The sequence below is a fragment of the Calidris pugnax genome, unplaced genomic scaffold (assembly GCF_001431845.1).
Source record: "Calidris pugnax isolate Ruff unplaced genomic scaffold, ASM143184v1 scaffold18, whole genome shotgun sequence".
Classification (NCBI taxonomy): Eukaryota; Metazoa; Chordata; class Aves; order Charadriiformes; family Scolopacidae; genus Calidris; species Calidris pugnax.
The window spans coordinates 5360626-5382142 of record NW_015090812.1 but is presented as its reverse complement, the minus strand read 5'-3'; the positions used below and the strand labels follow the sequence as shown (position 1 = coordinate 5382142).

Genomic DNA, 21517 nt, shown 5'->3' with positions numbered 1-21517 from the left:
CACATTCAACCTTGTTACAAACTAGACGACAGGTCTTTTCAGGACAAGCTTGTTTGTTGTTTTTTTTTTGTCTGTGTTTAACTGTGGATAACACTAAATCTAAACAAGGCATGGCCTTAATCTCTGACTCAATTCTGCATTACAACTAACAATAGAAGAGCAACCATCTTATTTATAAACTAAAAGCATAATAAGGCCAATGAAGTTGTTTTACCTTCCATTTCTTCCACGGGCACCTAAATCCTCAAAAATCTTGTGTCTATACACAAGATGTCTTCTAAAAATGCTACTTAATAATACTACTTTAAAAAATATGCATATAATTAACAAAAAGGAAACTAAACACATTGACTAAACATTGACTTAAAGAAACAATTCAAAAAGGCACTCAGAAGACAATCAGAGTATATACCAGGGTACATACAACCCAATATCATGTTAACTTGGCAACGAGGCTTTAACAGACCAGAAATAGTCTGCACACAACTTGCTTGCCCCAGCCACAAGAGACACACACAAATTTGAAACAAAGATAATAGCTGTTCAGCAAGATGCACATCGCTGTTACATGAGTTGATTTATGAAGTCATTTTCTTGGAATACTTACCACTAAATCCCAGTTATTTTGTTCAAGCAACGTTATAGCTTCATCAATATTTTCAATACCAGTACATGCCTAAAGAGAAAAAGAAGCAGTAAACAGAATTAAAAGCATTGATCAAAATCAGAGTATTAATACTTATAATTTAATTCATTTCCGCAGAACGACAGGAAAGGTATAGGTCTTCCATTTCTGCTAGGAGAGGGTGATCCAGAAATCAGATTTCAAGTCTTAAACATCAAACATTTGGATATAATTCCCCATCCCATGAGAGGACTCTTGTGTAACCTTGAGCAAGTCACCTAGGGAAGCAAGACAAAGTAGTTACTTGTAAAATTAGGACAACAGTACTGTCTCATAAAGGTGTTTTGAGAATTTCACGTTCAAAATTATGAAACATTCACGCTACCTTAACAGGGGTCACAAATATACTTAATATTTAAAATTATGTTTGAGATGGCTGAAATACTTTGTCTACAGCCAGAAAAACACACACAAACCCTACTGCCTCCTCCAACATCCTATACCCCTACTCACTCTGGGTGTTACACAGTGCAGTGGAAAAGGAAAAGAAGGTGGCAAGTATGAATTTTTGATCAAACTGTCAACTTACCACTGCATGTATAAATGAGCAACCCTTGTTAAACTACTTAAAACAAAGACTATATAATGAAGCATTTACAACACTCTCCTTTCAGATAAAATGCTTGCATGTTGTTCTAGCTCTATACTCTGGCTTTACCTAGCTCAAGACATCTAATACAATAGCATTTTTAAAGTAGTGATAACATCCCACAAAATGGTATTGTAAACTGAGCTTAATTCCAAATATAAGAGAGCACCTCTGGTCAGCAAAAACCTTGATCTACCATCCTGCTTGCTTTTTTTGATACCTCTTCAAATATTCAACTTAAGCAGGCAGAGCATTGCTATTCCTTCTGGCACATATTTGCTACCATTCACATTGACAAATATCAAATATATTTTACCAGAGGGGAAACATGGAAACAGTTAAGTTGCTTTCTGGAATTTATCTTCCATCCTAATCAAATCTATGCTCTGTATTCAAGCACACAAGATGGGTTCAGACTTTTACAAGACCTGAAACACGATAATGTTCCTTCTGCTCCACCACACCATTATATAAAAAGTTTATATAAAGCTACATTTAAAAAATCCAAACTTTTAACAGTAATAATACAGCGTTAGATAGCAGCAGCAAACAGATCTGTTTTCCTGATTCCAAAGGTATACAGTCCTGTTTTTGATGTACATGGTAAGAGAAAGAGGGGGCTAGGGACAGAAACAGACACCTTTTTTTTCTCCCGAGACATAAAAAACTATCAGGTCATACATTTTCCATGACCTAACTTTTCTCCCAATTTACAACAACAAACGCAAGAAATTAGAAGTAGAAAAGAAACCACAGGGATGTTCAAGGCCAATTCTCTCTTCCCAAATTCAATGCCAAAGAATTCTACACTTATGAAGCATGACGCACAGTATGGCTATACAAGATGGACCAGTCTGGAGGACCACAAGGATCACAAGATCACATTAGGCAGCAGTCTCTATTGATCCACAATGTTCTCATGGCCAGATCGAGTCTCTCTGGAACAAGACAAAATTTCTTCCATTGCTCACAGCATGCTGTGTTCATATTGAATTTCACCCACTTTGCATCTGGAGCGCTGAAAAAATTTTTTGAAAATACAGCTTTGCTCTTCAGAAGCATCATGTTGCCTTTTCTTCCATTACTTCTGCAGTTAAAAATGAGACAACACTTTAACACATTCCCTAGCAAATGGAAAGGTTATACACTTTGAGGAGAGCAGGGCTTGAGCTTGATACTACCATAAACCTGCCACTGAAACTGACGCTGACAGTTCTGCTACAAAGTAGCCTTACTTGAGAAAAAGTTTTGTGACAGTCTGAGATTCTGTTTACAGGCAAGTGAAATACACTTAAAAATCCGGACATTACAGAAATAGTTACTATTTCTCATTTATCAGCCCTGCAAACTCTGCATGGCCATTCTAAGACCTAGGTTGTGTTCCAACCTACAATCAGAACCTGACAAACAATGTCATGGTGTTGTTCTTAACCCTGGGCTGTGCAGATGAAGTTGAGGAGAGGGCACCTAGAATTCAGAGCTCAAATACTGCTTTTAGTTGACCTGTCTTCCATACCACCCCTGCAGCTCAGCTGAATTGCAACTGTCCATATGCACACTCTTAGCCCATATTAACTGCAAATCAGTTCAGCTTGGTTTGACATAACTTTTATTTTGAGATAAACTAAACAAAATTAGCTTACCCTTCTACCAGCAATCACAGTGAAAGGAGTTACCCCATCATAGCGAAGGCAGAGTAATTAAGCAACTAATTCACTTGTATGTCTACATCCTTCTTAAGTCATCTTGTTGGGGATATAACAATTTAAAATAGAACTTAGCAATTGGTAACAGGAATGGACAGGTGGAAACACTAACTAAAAATCAGAAACTTCAGAATTCTTAATACTCAAGAAAAGCAGTTTTCTTGAAAACTCATAGACCGCTTTTACAATCACTTTCAACATTTGATTTTGGGGAGTTGTAAAATTCAGGTCTCACTTTCCGGATGGGCTGGTTTTGCTAGTTGTCAATAAAACAGAAAACAAACATTTCTGAATGACAACAATGAACAGATGAGTGCTACTGATCAATGTAACCGCAAAACTGACATTCTAAGATCTTCCTCAATATCCTGTTCATGTCACAGTTGCAGCAAACTACGATTTTTCAGAGTAATATTCCTACATTCAGACACTACACACCACATACAAATCCCTGCCTCGAGTCACGATGCATCAGTAAGGCAACAAAAAAAATTAAAGTTTGCTTCCTTTTAACTGTGTCATAACATGCAAAATAAAGTCAAGAAAGCATCCCTTTTGCATGTCTTTCATTTTCCCTAAGAAATTAAGCACACGAGACAAGTAGTCCCTCACTGGCAAGTGTGTTGTGACGCCAAGGACTCCTGGAGCAGCAGATTAGTCCCAGAACAACCTGGCCTCCTCCTGCTTTCATTTTCTGTAGGGAAACACACACAGGAAACCAGCAGGTTCTGTGAGCAACAAAATTAAGCAAGTCTGGTTCCTTGTGGGTTTGTCTCTCATCTCTAATTACAAGAGCCAATTCAAGGTTTTCTTATGGCTGGAATATTTATAAGGACTTCTTTTGATGGACTTCTTTCCATGTTACTTGGCTGTATATTCATGAAATTTGGAATAATTTAATTGGTATGAGTCCAGGGGACATCTGGGCACTATAAGGCTATATGCCTTACTTATGTAGGAAGACAGACTGAAAGTCACAAGGTTTACTTATTTACAGTACGTAAAGATTTTTTGCCCATTTTTATGCCATTCATTCTACCCAAGCAAGAAACAAACAAGCAAAAAAAATTTGAATAGGAAAAAAGAAAAAGTTGTTCAATTTGCACAGAAGCAGAAGGGGAAAAAAACCTTCAAAATATCCAAAATATAGCAAAGTAGATTAACTCCAAAGACGCAAGAACACATCTTCATTACTAAGCAAGTAAAGCGATACTAGCTGAGGAGAAATTTTTTTCTTGATTCACAGATTTTATGCAGCTTTATTTTCATGAGAGACTTACTTACTAAAAGGCATTAAATATTTTCGAAGAAAATTCCTACCAGAATACTACTAACTCTTGATTCAATCAACAACCAGCACATCCTCCAAGTCATCAAACTGAAAGAAACAAGCCACCACAGTAAAGGTAAAACTCTTAAGGCTCACCGATTTGCAAACCTTTACAACTCAAAAAGAAACCAAAGAGTTTTTTTTGAAGGACAAAAGGGAAGAAAAGGTAGAACAAGTTTCTTCTCCTCCTCTCTGCATTTCCTCTAAACCTAGGATAGTATTTTTGCCCTTCTCAGCAGCTCCAGAGACTGTGCAGTCTCTTCTGTGTTTTTTTTTTCAGACCACACAAGAGGCAAATGAATGTGAAGATTAGAAAACTTTGGAACTGAATGCACAGATTCAGATTCTGAAGATAAAACTATTGAATGTTAAAACAACTTTCTTAGCATCCTGCTTTTCCAGGCCAGGTAAGTGTTTCCACCAGGTAGATTTATATTTGCATATAATGAAATTTCAGAGCGCTTCTCCAAATTTCTTTCAGGTAGCTTTGCAGATTAACCATCACCTTAGTGATGGAGAGCTTACCCTTGGAAAGATCCACAGCTAACCCATTAGGGGTCCCATTTAGCTGGCACACTAACCTTAATCACTGTTACATAAAAGCAGCAAAGTAGCCAGGGAGGAAACAATCCAGTAGGAGAAAAGTTGGAGGCCAGACAGACTCCAAGGCATCCGAGGCAAACCCAGGAGGCGCTTCCAGAAAGCTATAATGCAGGATGACAGACTCGCTTTTCTAAATCCCTTGCAGGGTGGTCTGACCCCGGCAGCCGTAACAGCTGGATCTGGGTTTTGGGACCCTCTGTGACCCCCCCCCACCTCAACAGTGCAGGCTTTTGCCCACCTCCACATCACGGGAAAGCAGCTGACCTCCCCATCTGGCGGCAGCTGCTGTGGAAAACCCTCCTCCGGCACCTGCTGCAGAGATCCAGGCAGTTGTTACGCGGGGAAGCTGGAAGGGACAACTGCTGCTCCCAACACAGAGAGCTGGGCTGTTCCTCCTGCAAAGCCGGGAGAGCAACAAACAGCTGGGGCTGACTCACAGACAGCAGTCGGGCTACTGTGACCCCCACGGGGAGCCGGGGGCAGTTGGTGCACAGAAGCTGGGAGCAAATGGTCTTTGGCAGCAGGGCAGGAGCTCTCTCACCTGCGGCACCATTCCCCTTCTCGCCGGGGCAAAACGTGGCAGTCAAAAGTATCCAGAAGACCACATTCACCCCAACAGCCAGCAGCTGGATGTGGAGGACGGAGAAGTCTGCCTCTCTCAACATTTTTGTTGAGCAATTCTGTATTTCCTTTGACTACCAGCAGTAGCTGTGTTTTCTCCCTCTAAGCGAACCCAAACTAGGCTTTAGCCTAGAACATTTTGCACAGCAGGTTCAGGCCCATTAGAATCAGGCAGACAGAGGGCTGTGCATCACACCGTGCACCACTCCCTCCTGTAAAAGTCAGCTGGAAGAAAAAAACAAATCAACAAAAAAGAATCTCACTTTGTGCCTAACTAATCTCCACACGCACTCTGCAGTCAGCATCCTCAGCTGCAGCCTCCTGCAGTAATTCAGAGCAGATGCAAATACAGGTACCACGCTCAGTCCACAAAACATAAAAGGACAAAACCAGAGCCATAGCTCCAAGTAGCCAGAACAGCAACAAACTCAGACAACTAATCTCCAGGGAAGAGCCACACCAGTTGTCAACTACAGGCTTTTTCCCGTCTCGCTAATATCACATCCATCTGTCTCAGAATAAGACTAAGCTTCTGTGATTCAATCTGATGCCTAGTCCTCAGACATTGAAACAGCTGATACAGACTCTCCTGTGCTGGATGAAAAAGAGCTTTCTGCCATCAGCATTTTGTTGCAACTGTAGCTCAGTCCATCTTTTTAATATTTGTACGCAACTACAATGCCCAAAGAAACAACTACATTAAGGCACCACAAGACTCAAGAGGTGAGATCACCCAGGAAAAAAAGTTTTCACCCTTCGGGATCTCCTGCAAAACCCCAAGAAGCCAGCATTAATACATCTCCATCCACCAAGACTGCAAGGAAATGCTTACTTTTGAAAATACTCAATAAATTTTTATCACTAGATACAGCAATGCAACTAGAGCTAACTCTATACCATAAAGATATACGAGGTTTTAAAGATAAATCAAAAACACTGGCAAAGAAAAATAATGTTAAAATCAATTCACTATCCCTTTGGCGACTTACTCTTCAAAAGATGAGAGAGACTAGGAGCATGGAAAATGCTTTTCAAGTACAGGCCACTAACCTGCTCAGAAAGGTGGCTGAATTCTCCAGCACAACTACTTAAAAATGAGAAAAAAAAAAAAAGACTCAGCGCTGTTCTTAATAGCATTTGAGATACAGCAAAGGATATTGCTTATCTCCTTGCACGCTTAGCCTCCAATAAAACCAAATTCAGTTTGCTGTTTTATCCAGCTCTTCAATTGCAACCAAACAGATCCACTCACAGACACACTTCAGCTTCCTGTCAGGTTTTACATATCTCCAAAGACTGAGAGTCTACAGCCTCTCTGGGCAGCTTGTTCCAATGTTTCACCACCTTCACTGGGGGGAAAAAAAAAAAGAAAATCATTATTTAATTATAATTCCCCTTGCTGTAACCTGTATCCACCTGCTTTCCATCCTTGGACTCTGCAACTCCAAAAGAAATTTGGTTTCTCGTGTTCTCAGTGTTACCACCCACTGCATACTTGACCCAGCAACGAGATCTCCTCTTAACCTTCTCTTCCAGGCTCCACAAAACCAGCTCCCTCAACCTTATCTTTCACGGAACATGATCCAGCCTCTGCCCCAACAAGGCAGCCCTCCACTGGACTTGTTCTGCTTGGTGAACGGAGGGATCAATACAGGACATAGTACTGGTCTCAGCAGCACCAAGCAGAGGTGAAGAACGGCTTCCCTCAGTCTCTCGGCACACTATCACCGTTCCACAAACAGTTCCACAGTTTGCTACAACTTCTACTAGAAGAATCCACGATTCCCTTCCGAAGCACTCCTAAGAGAAATCAGGTTTCTGGATGTAGGATTTTTAAACAACCCAATCCTGAGTTTCCTGCTTCTACAGGGAAACTTAGTACCTCGCTTCCTCTTCCTATCCCTCATGAGGAGAAAGGCTCAGTAATCAAAGACAATAATTAAAAGTCTATAAAACAGCCAAGGGCAGCTCCACATTGTATCTGCTCGAAGTCTACTCAAACGCAGAAAACTTTAGGACACTAATTCACCTACGACATATTAGTAAGTGAGAAAATTTTCTTGAAAATTCACACATACACTGTTGCAATGACAATTACTTCAAAGCAACTGAAACAAAACATAGTACTTGTTCCCCAAAACCAGGTAATAACTTTGGTTTAACTAACCAATATGCTCAGCCAAGCAAGTAAAGGCTTTAGTACTGAAATACCAGATTTAGGATGCATAAGTAACTCCCCTCTGGGCTATCAAGAGACTCAGCACATTCAGACACTCACAATTCAGACCTTTTGGTACCTTGGTTCTTCTCATCCCAGAGTCCCACCAGCCTCAGGATCACCTCCACGGACTGCAACACCAGCCACATCGGCGCCCCTCCATGGCATCCCCTATTATTCTAACCTTGCAACAACCTTACGGATGCAGTAAGACTGTTCTTATTATGAGTCATCCGTGGTTATTAAACTAACTTTTACTTCTTTCTGTTTCAGACAAACATTTAAAAAAAACACATCCAGGCATATCGACCAAGATGCAAACTGAAAGGTCACCTACTGCGAGCATCTAAATGAAGAGATAAGAATGCCTCTCTGTTTTTACATAACTCGGGAGACCATATGGTAAAAATTAAGCAGATTCACCAGCTGTTTGCCTAACAAACAAGCTAACACACTTACCAATATCAGAAATTGAGATATGCCAGCCTAAAGGTTTGCCCAATGTGTTTCAAATCCCACCCCCAACTATTTGCAAACTTCAACATTCTACTATTTGAGCACCACCTTAAGCAAAATGTAAAGTAAGGAGCCTTAGTCCCTTTCTACAGGAGGAATAGGGGGGGGTTAAAACAACAGAGAAAAAAAAAAATTATTTCTGAAGGTCACAGAAAACATTTCTACCTGTTAGTTACCAAGCAGACAAGAGTGAACTTTGCCCATGCTCTGAGATGACTGCAAGCCTTCTGAACAAAGCCAGCAGGGTACAAAGTCTAAACTGGTAGCATGAAGCTCTAACCACTTCTTAGCAGAACTAGCTAACTTGGCACCACACTAACCACTTTCAAATGGTTTCCAGCAGACTTTGAACACTCTCAAGACTCTGGAGCAAATTCGGTTTCCAGAATACCATGAAGACACATCCCTAGGAAGCCCATGAGCTGAGCCAAGACATGAACTCTAGTTTCCCAAGCCCCATGCTACCACTCTAGCGTTTAAGCCACATGCACTACATACAAAGAGCAGTGCTCAAACTGAATTAAAAACCAAACCAAAACAAAAGTCAGTACCCATTAATTAGCACTCTGGACTACCAAAACCATTTGTCTTTCCTGAGGACTGAAGACAGCCTTTAGCCAACAACTACAAAAAGCTTTAGTTAGGATTATCCCAAAGTTTCTGTGCTTTTTTTTAATACTTTTATTAAAGTATCTCAGTGAAGGCAAAAACCTCAAGATTTCCTGAATCATAGTCATTTTGGTCTTACAGTATCTTACACATTTATCACATAAGTAGAAAAACTGATGGAAAATAGAAAAGAACTGCAGGTGTCTGACACTTTTCCTTATTGGATAATTGCAGTCATCTCCTTTCTCCTCATTATCCCGAGAGCAGTAGAACCCTAAAAACAACTAAAGAATAAGTAAAAGCCACTTTGTAAATAAACACACAAAGGACAAGTACTAACCCATACAAAAAATATTTTACTCAACGTTCCACAGCCACTGGTATTTTTTTGATAAAGAATAGGATCACAAGGAAGGAACATACTCTTCAAAACCTGGAAATTGTATCCAAAATGGGGAAACAGAAGAATCTGAAGATTCTTCTTTTGAGTGAAGAACACTCAAATCACAGCACAGCATAAGTCATACCATAATGCAGGTCAACAAGGACTGGAAAAAGAAAAACAAAACAACACACCACCATTTCTCTAAAGACATGAAAATTATATAAGCTCTTAAAAGCATCAGGACAAGGAAGCCTGCCAGAGGGTCAGTGGGACCAAAGGAAGAAAATGCTAAAGAAGTATTCATATAAGGTAAGGGCATATCATAAAAGCTAAATGAATTTTGTGTGCTCATATTCACTACAGAGGAACTTAGGGACCATCCTATAACAAAGCTGCTCTTTACAGAGAACTCTCTCATCCTAAAGTGTCAGCAGAGACATAAAGAACAAGTCAGCAGGAATAGATGATAGTTCCCAAAATTTTAAAGGAACTGAAATAGGAAATTTTTGTTTGTTTGTTTGGGTTTTTTGGGGTTGAGGCATTTTTTCTTTGTTTGTTTGTTTGGGGGGGTGTTTGTTGGGTGTTTGTTTTCGTCTGGGGTTTTTTTGTTGGGTTTTTTTTTTTAAACACAGACTGCTCTTTAAATCAGTCTTAAAGGTTAAATTAACCTCACATTCCCACAGTGCTGCCATTAGCTTTTTGGTGAATTTTATTAGGGTGCTAACCAGGAAGGGTTAAGATTTCCACAGTTCAGAAAAATTTTACTTCTGTATCATAAGCAATAGCGGAAATTCCAATAAAAGTATGTATAAAAAAAAAATAGTTTACACATTAATATATATGACATACTGAGGAAAAGTGAACACAGCTTCTATAGAGCACACTCACGCATCACAAAACCACTCAGATGTCTCTGAAGAATGCAAGACTAACACAAGCTGACTCAGTTTTTTTTCCAAAGACTTATAAAAAAAAAAGCATTATCAAGCTCTTAAAGTGCTGACTTCCAGAAATTAGGATGAGGCAAATCCATTCAAATTCTGTTTCTTTCCACTCTTTCCTAAGGACCAGTCACTGCTACAGATGAGACATTAGGCCAGCTGGGTCTTCAATCTGAGCTGATATTGCACCTTTGATATTTGCTCACAATAACAACCTGACCTTTAAGAAAGAAAAAAAAAAAGAAAAAAATAGAAGTGACTCAGTTTCAGAGTTCTTGTCTTTACAAATTGTTTCCTGCAATAGGTAACATATGAAACCTCTATAAAATAACTCAAGGGCTAACGTACTCTGGTCTAGTTTCAGAACATCTCTTAAGAACTTCAGCTTTAATGAATTATCTTTTGAAAGCATAACTACTCCTGCAGAACAAAGACCTGCTCAACCAGTTAAACATAGAGGACCAGCAGATGACTACTTTGATAGACCAAACAACACGTAATGCATACATTAGGGCTTTGGCTTCCTCTTTGAGCAGTTTGTTTTTGCAATTGCACATTCTCCAGTCAACTCTAAAAAATGGGCGTAATTAGTAGGTATCAGTCCAGCCAGTAAACTCTGGTAAGTCACTTCCTTTCATCCAAATGATGAGGGACAAGTAAAATGTTAGGTACTTCCCCAGGCTTTTGAGTTCTTACAATAGTTAAAAGAAAGGACTTATCTAATGGCTGCCCCACAAACGCACAGATTTATCCACTGACTAGAAAAATATGAAATCATACCAGATATATGCCTTTAATAAGCCATTAACTCTTGCTTCTAGTGGGGAAATGCATGAAAACTAGGCTTGCAATGGTAACTGAACCAGGAGAACTGCTTAATAGAGGGGGAAATTCTACCCTTTCAAACTTTCCAGCACCAATGCAATACTCTCAAGATGGGAGCCTCTCAGGATCCCTTCAGACATGTAGCAACTCACTCAAATCCTCATCCTCTCCTTCCACACAGAAATACGAACTCAGTAAGTGTGTTTACTGTAACTGATCTTTGCTTACCAAGAAATATTAGCCACATTTTATTTCCAATGTGCCAAATAACTTTCACATTACTTTTCAATGAAAGCACATTCCTAGCCTCTGGGAGTACATATAATTAATAATTTCTATATTATAATTAGTATTAGTTGTCATGGCATTTGAAAAAGGATCCGACAGCTACCACCTCTCAATCTGTTTCAGTGACCTACTAACCCAAATACCTACATGAATGGGCTGATGGAAATGGTGACATGATTACTACGATGCAAAGAGTCTTTTCAAGGTAACTGAATGAAAAGAACAGCATAAAACTCTTTCTGACGATGAATCCCTGCTCCAGTGGTAAATTATTTAGGTTCCTACAGCAGGGCCGTAATACACACAAATCATAATATCCTGTTTCTCATCTATAAATGTCAGATAGTATTTCTAGTTAGTTATAGAGGAGAAATTAGCTGGCTTTTCTTTGAAGAGCTCTCAGTGGAAATATCCAAGTTATCAGGTTGCCGAACGGACACCACTCTTACTCCAGTTTCTTATTTGTGACACTGGAATACACCTCCAGTTTAAAGACCAGGAAGGTACTAGTAAATCAAACTAGCTTTGTTCTAACGAACGTGAGCTTTGGGATTACAGACGAGACTAAAAGTTTCTAAAGAAATCAAACTGTTGATTCTTCAGAAACACACAAAGAACAAAATAAAATAAGCAATGGTCTTGGTAGCAGACAATGACAATCAAATAACCAAACTAAAACACACTAAGCATGCAGTATGCTTTTATCATGTCTCTTGCCCCCAAGGCCATTTACAGCAAACAAAACCAATTGTGTTGCAAACCAAGAGGTCCAACTACCAGTTCCAGTGCTGTTACTGACTGTGCAACGCACAAAATTATAAGATGTGATAAAACGCAACAAGGATTAAATGGAATTCTAATCAAAATGTAAATTAAGAGGCCTCATAGGTATGAACTTCAACATCCTATGGTATAGTAAGGTCCTCTTTTATCACACTGGGAAACAGTCCTGCTAACTACCTCAAAACATAGCTAAGGATACAGTAAACTATATCCACATAAAAGGGCAGGAGAAGCAGTGCTGAGCATCTTGGGGCCTCACAGAATCTTAGCAGAGTCAGCTTCTACCTAAAGATACCCTGTATGAGGGGGTGAAGAAACAAACCTGTCTCTCCCAAGCCCTAACTTCTCACCTATAGAGCACTGGATTTCCTTCCAACTACTGTGGAGAGAGCTGCAGGGCTCAGTCCAGCTGGCACGCTCTGGGAGCACCCACTGCATTATATCCTACGGAGAGACCACACAAAAAAATGGTTTTGTCTGAGCAAGACTGAGGCTTTAAGCTCAGACAGATCTAACACATATAAAACCAGACATTTAGGCACCTAAGGTGACCTTCTGATGAAAATGTAGGCTTCTGAGAGCTTTAAACATACCTTGGAGAGCACTTTCCAAAGATTTAAACTTTGGAAGTTTCTTCAGCACCTATCTTTTGCTGAGGACCTTTTTCCAAATGAGTTGCCAAACAATTCACAGAAAGTCTGCTGAGAAATGAAGAACAGCCCTTTCTGCTCCAATGCCTTTGACGACAAAACAACACAATCTCTTTCAGAAATCAATGCTAAAGATATCAACTTTGCTTATTTGTTCAAAACCCTTTAGTGGATGGTTTACTCTTACAGAAAATGGTTGAAAGACTCTTTCCAGCCCCCAGCATAAGCCACAGTCCAGGGCAAGCATCATGACTCAAAGCTGTTCCTGTACCTGCCCTACCTCTTTCACCTATCAAGTTTTCATACTGGCAATAACTTAGAAGTGACAGAAAACCCGAGCCATCATGCCGACACACACAGAAGAAAGCAAAGCTCCCTTAGTACCCCTCTCCCCCCCCAAAAAATTAATCCACTTGTAAATTCTGCACATAGACTCTCAGTGAAAGCAGTGTGCATAACAGAGATAATCTTGTACAGGGCTGAAAGAGACAGATATTTTTCATAATCACAAAAAAAAAAAAACCCCACACTTTTTTAAAGATGTTTTAAAATACATCTCATCAGATCACAGAATCATATGGGGTTGGAAGGGACCTCTGGAAACAGATACTTAACAGCACTGTGTTTATTTAATTTTAGCCATTCCAGAAGGAAACAAGTAATTTGAGTTTTAGTGAAAAAAAAAAAAAAGAAAAAGAAATAATAAGCTGATGTATCAATGTCGTGGTCAATTCTATAACTGAAAACATGATTATCTAGCATGCTTTCTCACCTTTTCTGTAACTGATGGCAATGAGGTTCTTCCTTCCCAATTCCCCCTTCCTCCTCCCACAAACCTCTGGTTTTATGAAAAAGATTGACACAAAGGTGAAGCTTGAAAAAAAGATACTTTTACATACATGTGTGTGAATCATACCAAAACAGTCTACCACTCATTTAAAAAAAAAAAGTTAAAAGGAAAAAAAAACCTCACATAACTGTGTTTTGAGTTGTGCCATTCCACTCCGAAGTCTTCCCACCCAGACTAAATCTCCAGCTATTTATTTATTTAGTCAATGAAAAGTGAGAGTTCTGTGAAAAATTTCCTTCTGAAGCTCCATGTGCCAGATATTCTTTTAATATACGGCCCCCAGGGGCTGGTAACTCCCACAATACTCCAACCCTTAGGCCCCTCTACATTTAGAATTGTTGTGAGGTTGATCACGTAGCATGAATGAAGCCATCCTACAGGTGGACATAACGACAAAAAGATGTTCTTGTTAATTCTAGTCACCACCCTAAGTGAAGCTGTAAAAACAAAAGTAAAGGTGCCAGCGTACAAAAATGTCGACGTCTGACACTCCTGCCAATACTCAAAGATTGTTTTTCATTCCTGAACAGTTTAACTATGCCAATTTAAATAAGTTCAGCACAACTAAAGTTTGCAATTTAAAAAGAAAAAAAAAAAATCTATTTTCTTTATAATGAAAAGTGGATCAATACACTGTGAGAGCAACTCTCTTCAAGCCCCAAACTGAATATATATCACAATCATTAATATATTTGTATCATGTGACTACCTGGGTATCCCACTGGAGATGGAAGAACGTTTTGCAGTTAAACACAACAAAAGAACAACAGAGTTATTAACAAAAATGGGTAGAAATTATATGCCCTTATTTCCCCCAGTACATGAGGTATGTTGCAGCATCACACTTTTACCAATTCACATGCAGTTACCTTTTTAAAGAATTTATGCTACAAACACAAGATGTTGGGGTTTTTTTCTACGGAGTTTTTCCTATATGCCAATGACACTTTGTGGAGAAATTCTGAATTGCATTTAGTAAAACAGCTAAAACTTGTTTGTGCGCTTAACTCCACCACTTTAGCTGCTTCCACTGAAAACAATCAGACTACTCATGTATAAAGCTAAGCTTCTGCATAATCTTTCCTAAGTGAGGACCTAAGAAGGAAAAGTTAGACAGGTTGCTTATACAGCCCAGATGCATGAATACGTACTTTGTACTCCCTCGGTAGCATACAGTAACCTCATTAAAAAAAGGAGAGGGAAAGAAAATCATTATAAACCACACAGAACAGGCTTCAATTGTTTTGAGACATTAAGAAAAAAATATTTTGGTAATCACTTACTGTGGTTTACTCCATAGTTAAAATATTTTATAAACGTATTCAATGTTTGTATGTATACATACAAAATATTTTTTAAAGTATTTCTCTTTAGTACCTCAGAACGCAGAAGTAACCTGTTACAGCAATCAGAGCTAAAAGGAAAAACCAAATGCAATATGAGACCCAGCTCTAGTTGAAATCAATGGCAGAATCCCTACTGGCTTTGAAAGATACAAATAAATCCATGAAAGCTTCACAAAAGCACTAAGTATCAGTATAATCATGACTTCACTTAAGAAATTTCCTATGAGGAGAGAAAACCCTTTCAAGTTTTAAAAGTCCAAAGACGACTGCTCTATCCCTCTTAAAAGTAATTTGGGAAAGGCGAGTGTGAAACGACGATGGATGTTTCCCTCCTAATTTAATTCAGCAAAGATCAACTGAACAAAACTACAAAGAATTTCTTTTAAAATTTCCAGTGCATAAAACATTCTTCAACAAGATACCTCACACAAATATAGAAGATGGCATATATTTATTAATTAAAAGGTACAGAAAATATGGAAGGGAAAATCACACAGAATTACTTTGCACATAGTGTTTTATCTTCCATTTTAAACTCTTAGTGAATGAGTTGTAAATTCCATCAAGTATTTAAAATAACCCAAATCCTTTACCGTTTTGTAACAGCCTAAAGATATGAGGCCTAATAATGACTGACATTTTCCTTTGCTAATCTGAAGCTTTAACAGCATATAAAAAAATGGATGAAACAGAAAAATGAAACAGCTGAAATACAAGAGGAAAATATTTAGGTTTTTTTTCAAATAAACATTGTTACATGATAAAATATTTCCTAGGTTCAGACCAGGGGTCATCCTTGATCCACAACTGGCTTCTATGACTCCACCACCCATCTGCAAGTTTGCAGTAATACTTAACTTGTCTTCAGGGTACCAAACACTGCAGTTGCTTTTATACCTTTATTAATTGGTTTCAAAACACAAGAAAAACAATACTGGAGAACTGCAAAACAGCACTGACCCTAAAAACCTGGAAAGTGGACACAGACTGAAAACTCTATTAACAATAATAAATCTTACATTCACCAGTCACTAACTTCATCATCATCTGGGATTCCTGAATGTAAACCTGTTTCAGCTAAGACTGTAGGATTCCGTAACAGTCCATCTCCCACCAGTATGAGTGCAGAATTGGGGTCCCAGTTTCCTTTTACACAGTGTATTCTTACTGGTAGAACTCCTCTCTATAACTCCAGCCTTAAAATTAAGATGTCACTCCTTACACACACAAAGGTATCTCCAAGCACAACAAAATAAAGGTTCGTTACAGAAACATTTGTTAAACATTTTAATAAATATGGGTGTAAGACACTCGGGTACAGAATGGGAAAAGACTTCCCTGTTATCAGTTGGGAACTCCACGTGTTACGTCAGTGAGATACTGGATACCTTGTGCAAAGGAGGAATTACATAACGTACACTACAGTCACCCTACCTGTAATTCCAAAGAAATATTCATGTTAAACACACATACAGAGCAAAGGGATTACTTTTTTCTTTTAACTAAATGAAATAGTTTCACTGCTAACAGCTGAGAAACAGTCTTTAAAGAAGTTTGAACATATAGACAGCAGTTTTACAACTCAATTCCAAGGACCTCCAGGAGCCTATCCATGTAAGAACAGCCACTGAAAAATGGACAAAGCTTAAAAAAAAAAAAAATTGATCAAAAAGCAAACACTAAAAAGATTCATTCAAATATAATCCAATACCCTTCCAAGCTGCTTTTGGCTCTTTCCACTATTTCAAATGCAGGTATCTTCTACTTATTTACTTGCTCTTAGAAAAACAATATAAAAACAAGCAACATTAAGAAGCAATATACAGGAAAGATTAACCAGGCTCCTGAACACGTTGCTTTTATTTAGAGAAAGCTTTATTCTGGGAACAAGATTTCAAAGTTTGAAGTTAAGTTATAGCCCTTTTGCAGGGAGGAGGGAAGGTAACAAACAACTTTTAAGGACATATTCTTCCTTTCTACACAAACATGTTGTTGTTTGGAACAGGGCGCGAAGAGTTCTACCGTCATTACAACAGTCATAGGCTGAGGCAACCATGAAGTTAGTGTTGATATTATAATGGAAATACCTCTGTTCAGCGTTAATCTGTAGTACCAGCAAGTGATTCATTACAAACACCGTGACAAATCATGAGGAGAGATGAGTTTTGTATCCTCCCTGGCACTTGCCTCCTCCTAGTGAGCTGGCACCCAGCTGTCCCAGGGCCTGGGTGGGTGTAGAGGGTTGGAACAAGCAAAGAGGATGAAAAAAAAAAAGCTTTTTATTAAAAACTGAAACTCTCTAAGTTAAAGAAGACATTCTGTTCACGCACCTTGAGAGAAGAGGGCACACGTTTTCCTGTTTCTGACCAAAAAAAATAAGAAAAAGAAAGAAAAAGAAAGAAAGAAAGAAAGAGGGAAGGCTGTGGAGGGTGGGCTTCACACCCACCGCCCTGGACCTTCCCACAAAGAACGAGCAGCACAGCAACGAGGAGAAAGAGAAAAGCAGCGAGAGAGGCCACGGTTGTGTGGCGGCGGCGGCGGCTTGAAATTTACCTGGAAATCAGCCAATATCATTTCTCGGTCCATGTTGGACGCCATTGCAGCCAGCTGCGTCCCCGGCTCCGCTCTGACCCCGCGCACCTGGAGCTGCTGCCGGCGAGGACGGGGCAGGGTTGGGGAGAGCTTAGGAGCTCATCGAGGCGCCGGGTTCCTCTCAGGCTCCCGCGGACGCCTCCCGGGGGGAGGAGGGCTGCCCCTCCTGGCAGCTCGGCGGCGGCCGGGGCGCGGCGGCGGGGCCGAGGAGGGAAAGGAGAGAGGCGGGCAGGGGGCCGGGAAGCGGGCCGGGGCCGGGAGCGGGCAGAGCTGCCTCAGCTGCTGGCCCGGGGAGGCGGAGGAGGAGGAGGAGGCAGCGCCGCTCCCTCCCTGCCTCCACAGCGCCTGTCGCACATTTTGCCTGTCATTGAGGTCGCAAAGAGGCGCTTTGCGGCCGGCACGTGACCACCCTCCTGTCAGGCGAAGCCGGGGGAGGGGGGGGGGGAGAGAGTGAGGCCGCCCCGCCGTGACCGTGACCGCGGCCCCAGCACCGGCAGCTAAGGGAAGGGAAAGGAAAAAGGGGGTGCGCCGGGAGCCCCACTCCGCCGCCCGGCAGAAGGTGCCCGCCGGTCCGGGCTGAGCGGCGGCCCGCGCGTAGGCCTTTCCTGAGGGAACGGACCCGCCTCAACCTCCCGGGGCTGGGGAAGCGGGGTGTGGAGCGGGCCCGCCGTTCCGGTGCGGGGAAACAAGGGGCTGCTGCGGGCTCCGGCGGGAGCGGGGCTTCCATCCGCGCCCCCGGGCGGGAGGATGAGCTGGGTGGCGGTGGCATCGGGGACAGCAGCGGCTCCGTCCCCAGCGCCGTTGGCGTCTGCTCCGGCAGCCGGTAACTCCGTGCTGGCCGAGCCCCCCGGGGCACCGGGGGGAGAGTGAGGGGGGCTGGGGGGGGCTTGGTAAAGCAGTGGTTTTCCCCATCTTCATACTTCTCTCAAAAGGAGGAAACGCGTTTTTCCGCAGGTTTCTGAGCCACCAGAGCGTGATCTGCAGAGCGGCCCTCACTCCAGCACTGTAAGATGCAATTGCATTATATACCACAAATAAATCTCTGTGGGTTTTTTGTTGTTTTGTTTTGTTTTTTAAGTAATGCAAATCTAGCTGTAATTAATGCGCTTTAAGTCTTCCTCCTGCAACCTGGTGCCGTACACCTACCCTCTGAGCACTGGCGTTGAACACACATGCATTCGGACATCAATTTGCTAATTACTTCAGCTCTTTTGTGTGGGTGTCGGAGCTACCTAAGGTCACACACACATCAAGCACCTTTCCTATCAGCTAATAAAGCTACACGATGGTATCTTTGAATCAAGTTATTTTGCCTTTTTTAGGAAACACAGTTCTTTATTGGCTTTTTGTTGGTTTGGTTTTTTTTTTTCTCTTCCGTCCCCCGCGCGTAGGCCTTTCCTGAGGGAACGGACCCGCCTCAACCTCCCGGGGCTGGGGAAGCGGGGTGTGGAACGGCCGCGGCCCGGCCTCCGAGCGGGCGGGGCGGCTCGGTTCGGCCTGGGGCACCGCTGCCCCCCGCGGGATGATCCCCCCTCGGGATGATCCCCCCTCCCGCCCCGGCTCCCCGGGCCCGGCTGGGCTCCCCGCCGGCGGCTGCGGCCTAAAGGGCCGGCGGGGCCCCGGCTGCAGCGGGCCCGCCGTTCCGGTGCGGGGAAACAAGGGGCTGCTGCGGGCTCCGGCGGGAGCGGGGCTTCCATCCGCGCCCCCGGGCGGGAGGATGAGCTGGGTGGCGGTGGCATCGGGGACAGCAGCGGCTCCGTCCCCAGCGCCGTTGGCGTCTGCTCCGGCAGCCGGTAACTCCGGGCTGGCCGAGCCCCCCGGGGCACCGGGGGGAGAGTGAGGGGGGCTGGGGGGGGCTTGGTAAAGCAGTGGTTTTCCCCATCTTCATACTTCTCTCAAAAGGAGGAAACGCGTTTTTCCGCAGGTTTCTGAGCCACCAGAGCGTGATCTGCAGAGCGGCCCTCACTCCAGCACTGTAAGATGCAATTGCATTATATACCACAAATAAATCTCTGTGGGTTTTTTGTTGTTTTGTTTTGTTTTTTAAGTAATGCAAATCTAGCTGTAATTAATGCGCTTTAAGTCTTCCTCCTGCAACCTGGTGCCGTACACCTACCCTCTGAGCACTGGCGTTGAACACACATGCATTCGGACATCAATTTGCTAATTACTTCAGCTCTTTTGTGTGGGTGTCGGAGCTACCTAAGGTCACACACACATCAAGCACCTTTCCTATCAGCTAATAAAGCTACACGATGGTATCTTTGAATCAAGTTATTTTGCCTTTTTTAGGAAACACAGTTCTTTATTGGCTTTTTGTTGGTTTGTGTTTTTTTTTCTCTTCCGTCCGCGAGGGTTTTACCCGAGTTTTTCGGACTCGGCGAGCTCCCTGCTGCGGGGAGGGGGGCACAACCTGACAGCCCACCGCGGTCCCGGGGCTCTGTCCGAAGGGAGAGGCAGAGACGTATGAAAAGCTGAACTGTACCTTCAGGAGAGTCGGGGTTCCCGAGAAAAATTTCCCCTGGGAATAGTTGAGAGCCTGTTTGCTGCCGGGCAGCGCCGGGGGCGGGTGTCTGGCGGCGGCGGGGCCGTGCAGGGTCCCCAGGCGGGCTGAGGCCACTTGCGATGCAAAGCCAGGGTGTCAGAGAAGTTTAATATTATATTTTATCGTGTTCCCGCTCTGGTTTATGTTGGCAGGGCTTGCCAAGAGGTTTTTATTGCCCGCTGACTTGTTGGCTTAACAATTCGAGCTCCCCGCCACCGAGCCGAGAGATGATAAAGTAATTGCCCTCACACCTGCCCTTTTTTTTTTTTTTTTTCTCCCCAGTTTGATGTTACAGACAGTTCTGTGTTAGGTACGAGGGATGGTGCAGTGCCAGGGACGGCCTATGCTAAATTACAAACAAATCCACCCACACGTTACTAGAGAGTAAGTGTAATAAAGGCTGAGAAGCAAGTTTTAGTAATTGGATTAAAGCCAATTAATTCCTGGCACGAATCGAAGCTATAGGTACGTTGTCAAGATTAGTTACAACGGCGTTCACGTCTATTACAGTCATATGTCAAATAATGATATCTATATTAGATCAAAACAGGAAGGATTTGATCCAGAACGTGAAGAAAAAGGTGAAAAGCTGCACGTGCCCCGCGTCGCAGGAAGTTCACGGTCAAGTCACAGCGAAAGTTTCTATTCTCCTTCTCACAACCCCTTGCTCCCCGCCGCTCCAGGTGGCTTTTTTCTCCCTCCAACCAGGGACAGACAATTTAGGGAGCCGGGATGACATCGGCTTATTTCACTCCTTGCGACACCCGGCGATAATATCTCCCTCCAGAAGGTGTTTTGTCTGATGATTTTGGAGTCGATTGGGGCGACTTTTTCTGATTTAGGATAAATATTTTTATTATCCTTGAGAGATTAGGATTAACGTACTGATTTCTGCAAAGATTTTTGCCGGACCCGCGCGGTGAAGGAGGCTTGATGGCATTTTCTGGCCGGGCAGCTTTATTTGCAGCAGGCCTGCAGCACCCCGGCTGCGCTGGACTTAATTATTATCGTTATACGGCGTGATTAGCAGAAGGTGGGGGCCTTATTCTGAACTGTAAAGCCACAAAAAAAAAAAAAAATGTCTTGCTGTTGTAAAACTTGCAGGTGTAATTCTGCAGCAAGTTTGCAACAGGCAACACAACCAAAGCCTGGGGATTTTAGGCACGAAATTTATAAACCGCCAGGCTGGATGTTCGAAGTTTTGCACATAATACAAAAAAACCAACTGTAATAATAAAAATAATATAAATAAATATAATAATATAAATAAAAACAACTGTATTTGAACGTTGTTTCTATACGTCCATTTCCAGAGTTAACTTCGAGGGAAACCACCGTTCCTATTTTTTGTTTATAAAACTGTTAGCCCTATTGCTTCTGGCCGAGAATTATCATAATGAGGCCCTTAAAAATGCGCGCTTTTTTCTTCCCCCCT

General features: G+C 42.1%; 1 protein-coding gene and 2 long non-coding RNA genes across 3 annotated transcripts in view; all 3 read right to left on the bottom strand.

The window, feature by feature from the left end:
- FAF1 (Fas (TNFRSF6) associated factor 1) overlaps window positions 1-17910 on the bottom strand; it is a 170113-nt gene extending 152203 nt beyond the window's left edge. The window contains exons 1-2 of the mRNA XM_014939409.1: window positions 17499-17910; window positions 608-676 (exon numbers count right to left, since the gene is read on the bottom strand). Coding sequence (XP_014794895.1) covers window positions 608-676; window positions 17499-17543 — 114 coding nt within the window. The 5' untranslated portion in view covers window positions 17544-17910. The remainder of the gene's footprint in view (window positions 1-607; window positions 677-17498) is intronic.
- LOC106886445 lies at window positions 9861-12830 on the bottom strand. The gene is made up of 3 exons (XR_001411657.1): window positions 12693-12830; window positions 12450-12543; window positions 9861-10423 (listed from the first exon to the last, which is right to left on the bottom strand). It is a non-coding gene; the product is annotated as an uncharacterized LOC106886445 (long non-coding RNA).
- Window positions 17911-19866: 1956 nt separating the features above from the next.
- LOC106886188 overlaps window positions 19867-21517 on the bottom strand; it is a 2375-nt gene continuing 724 nt past the window's right edge. Inside the window, exon 2 of the long non-coding RNA XR_001411606.1 lies at window positions 19867-21134. This is a non-coding gene — a long non-coding RNA (uncharacterized LOC106886188). The remainder of the gene's footprint in view (window positions 21135-21517) is intronic.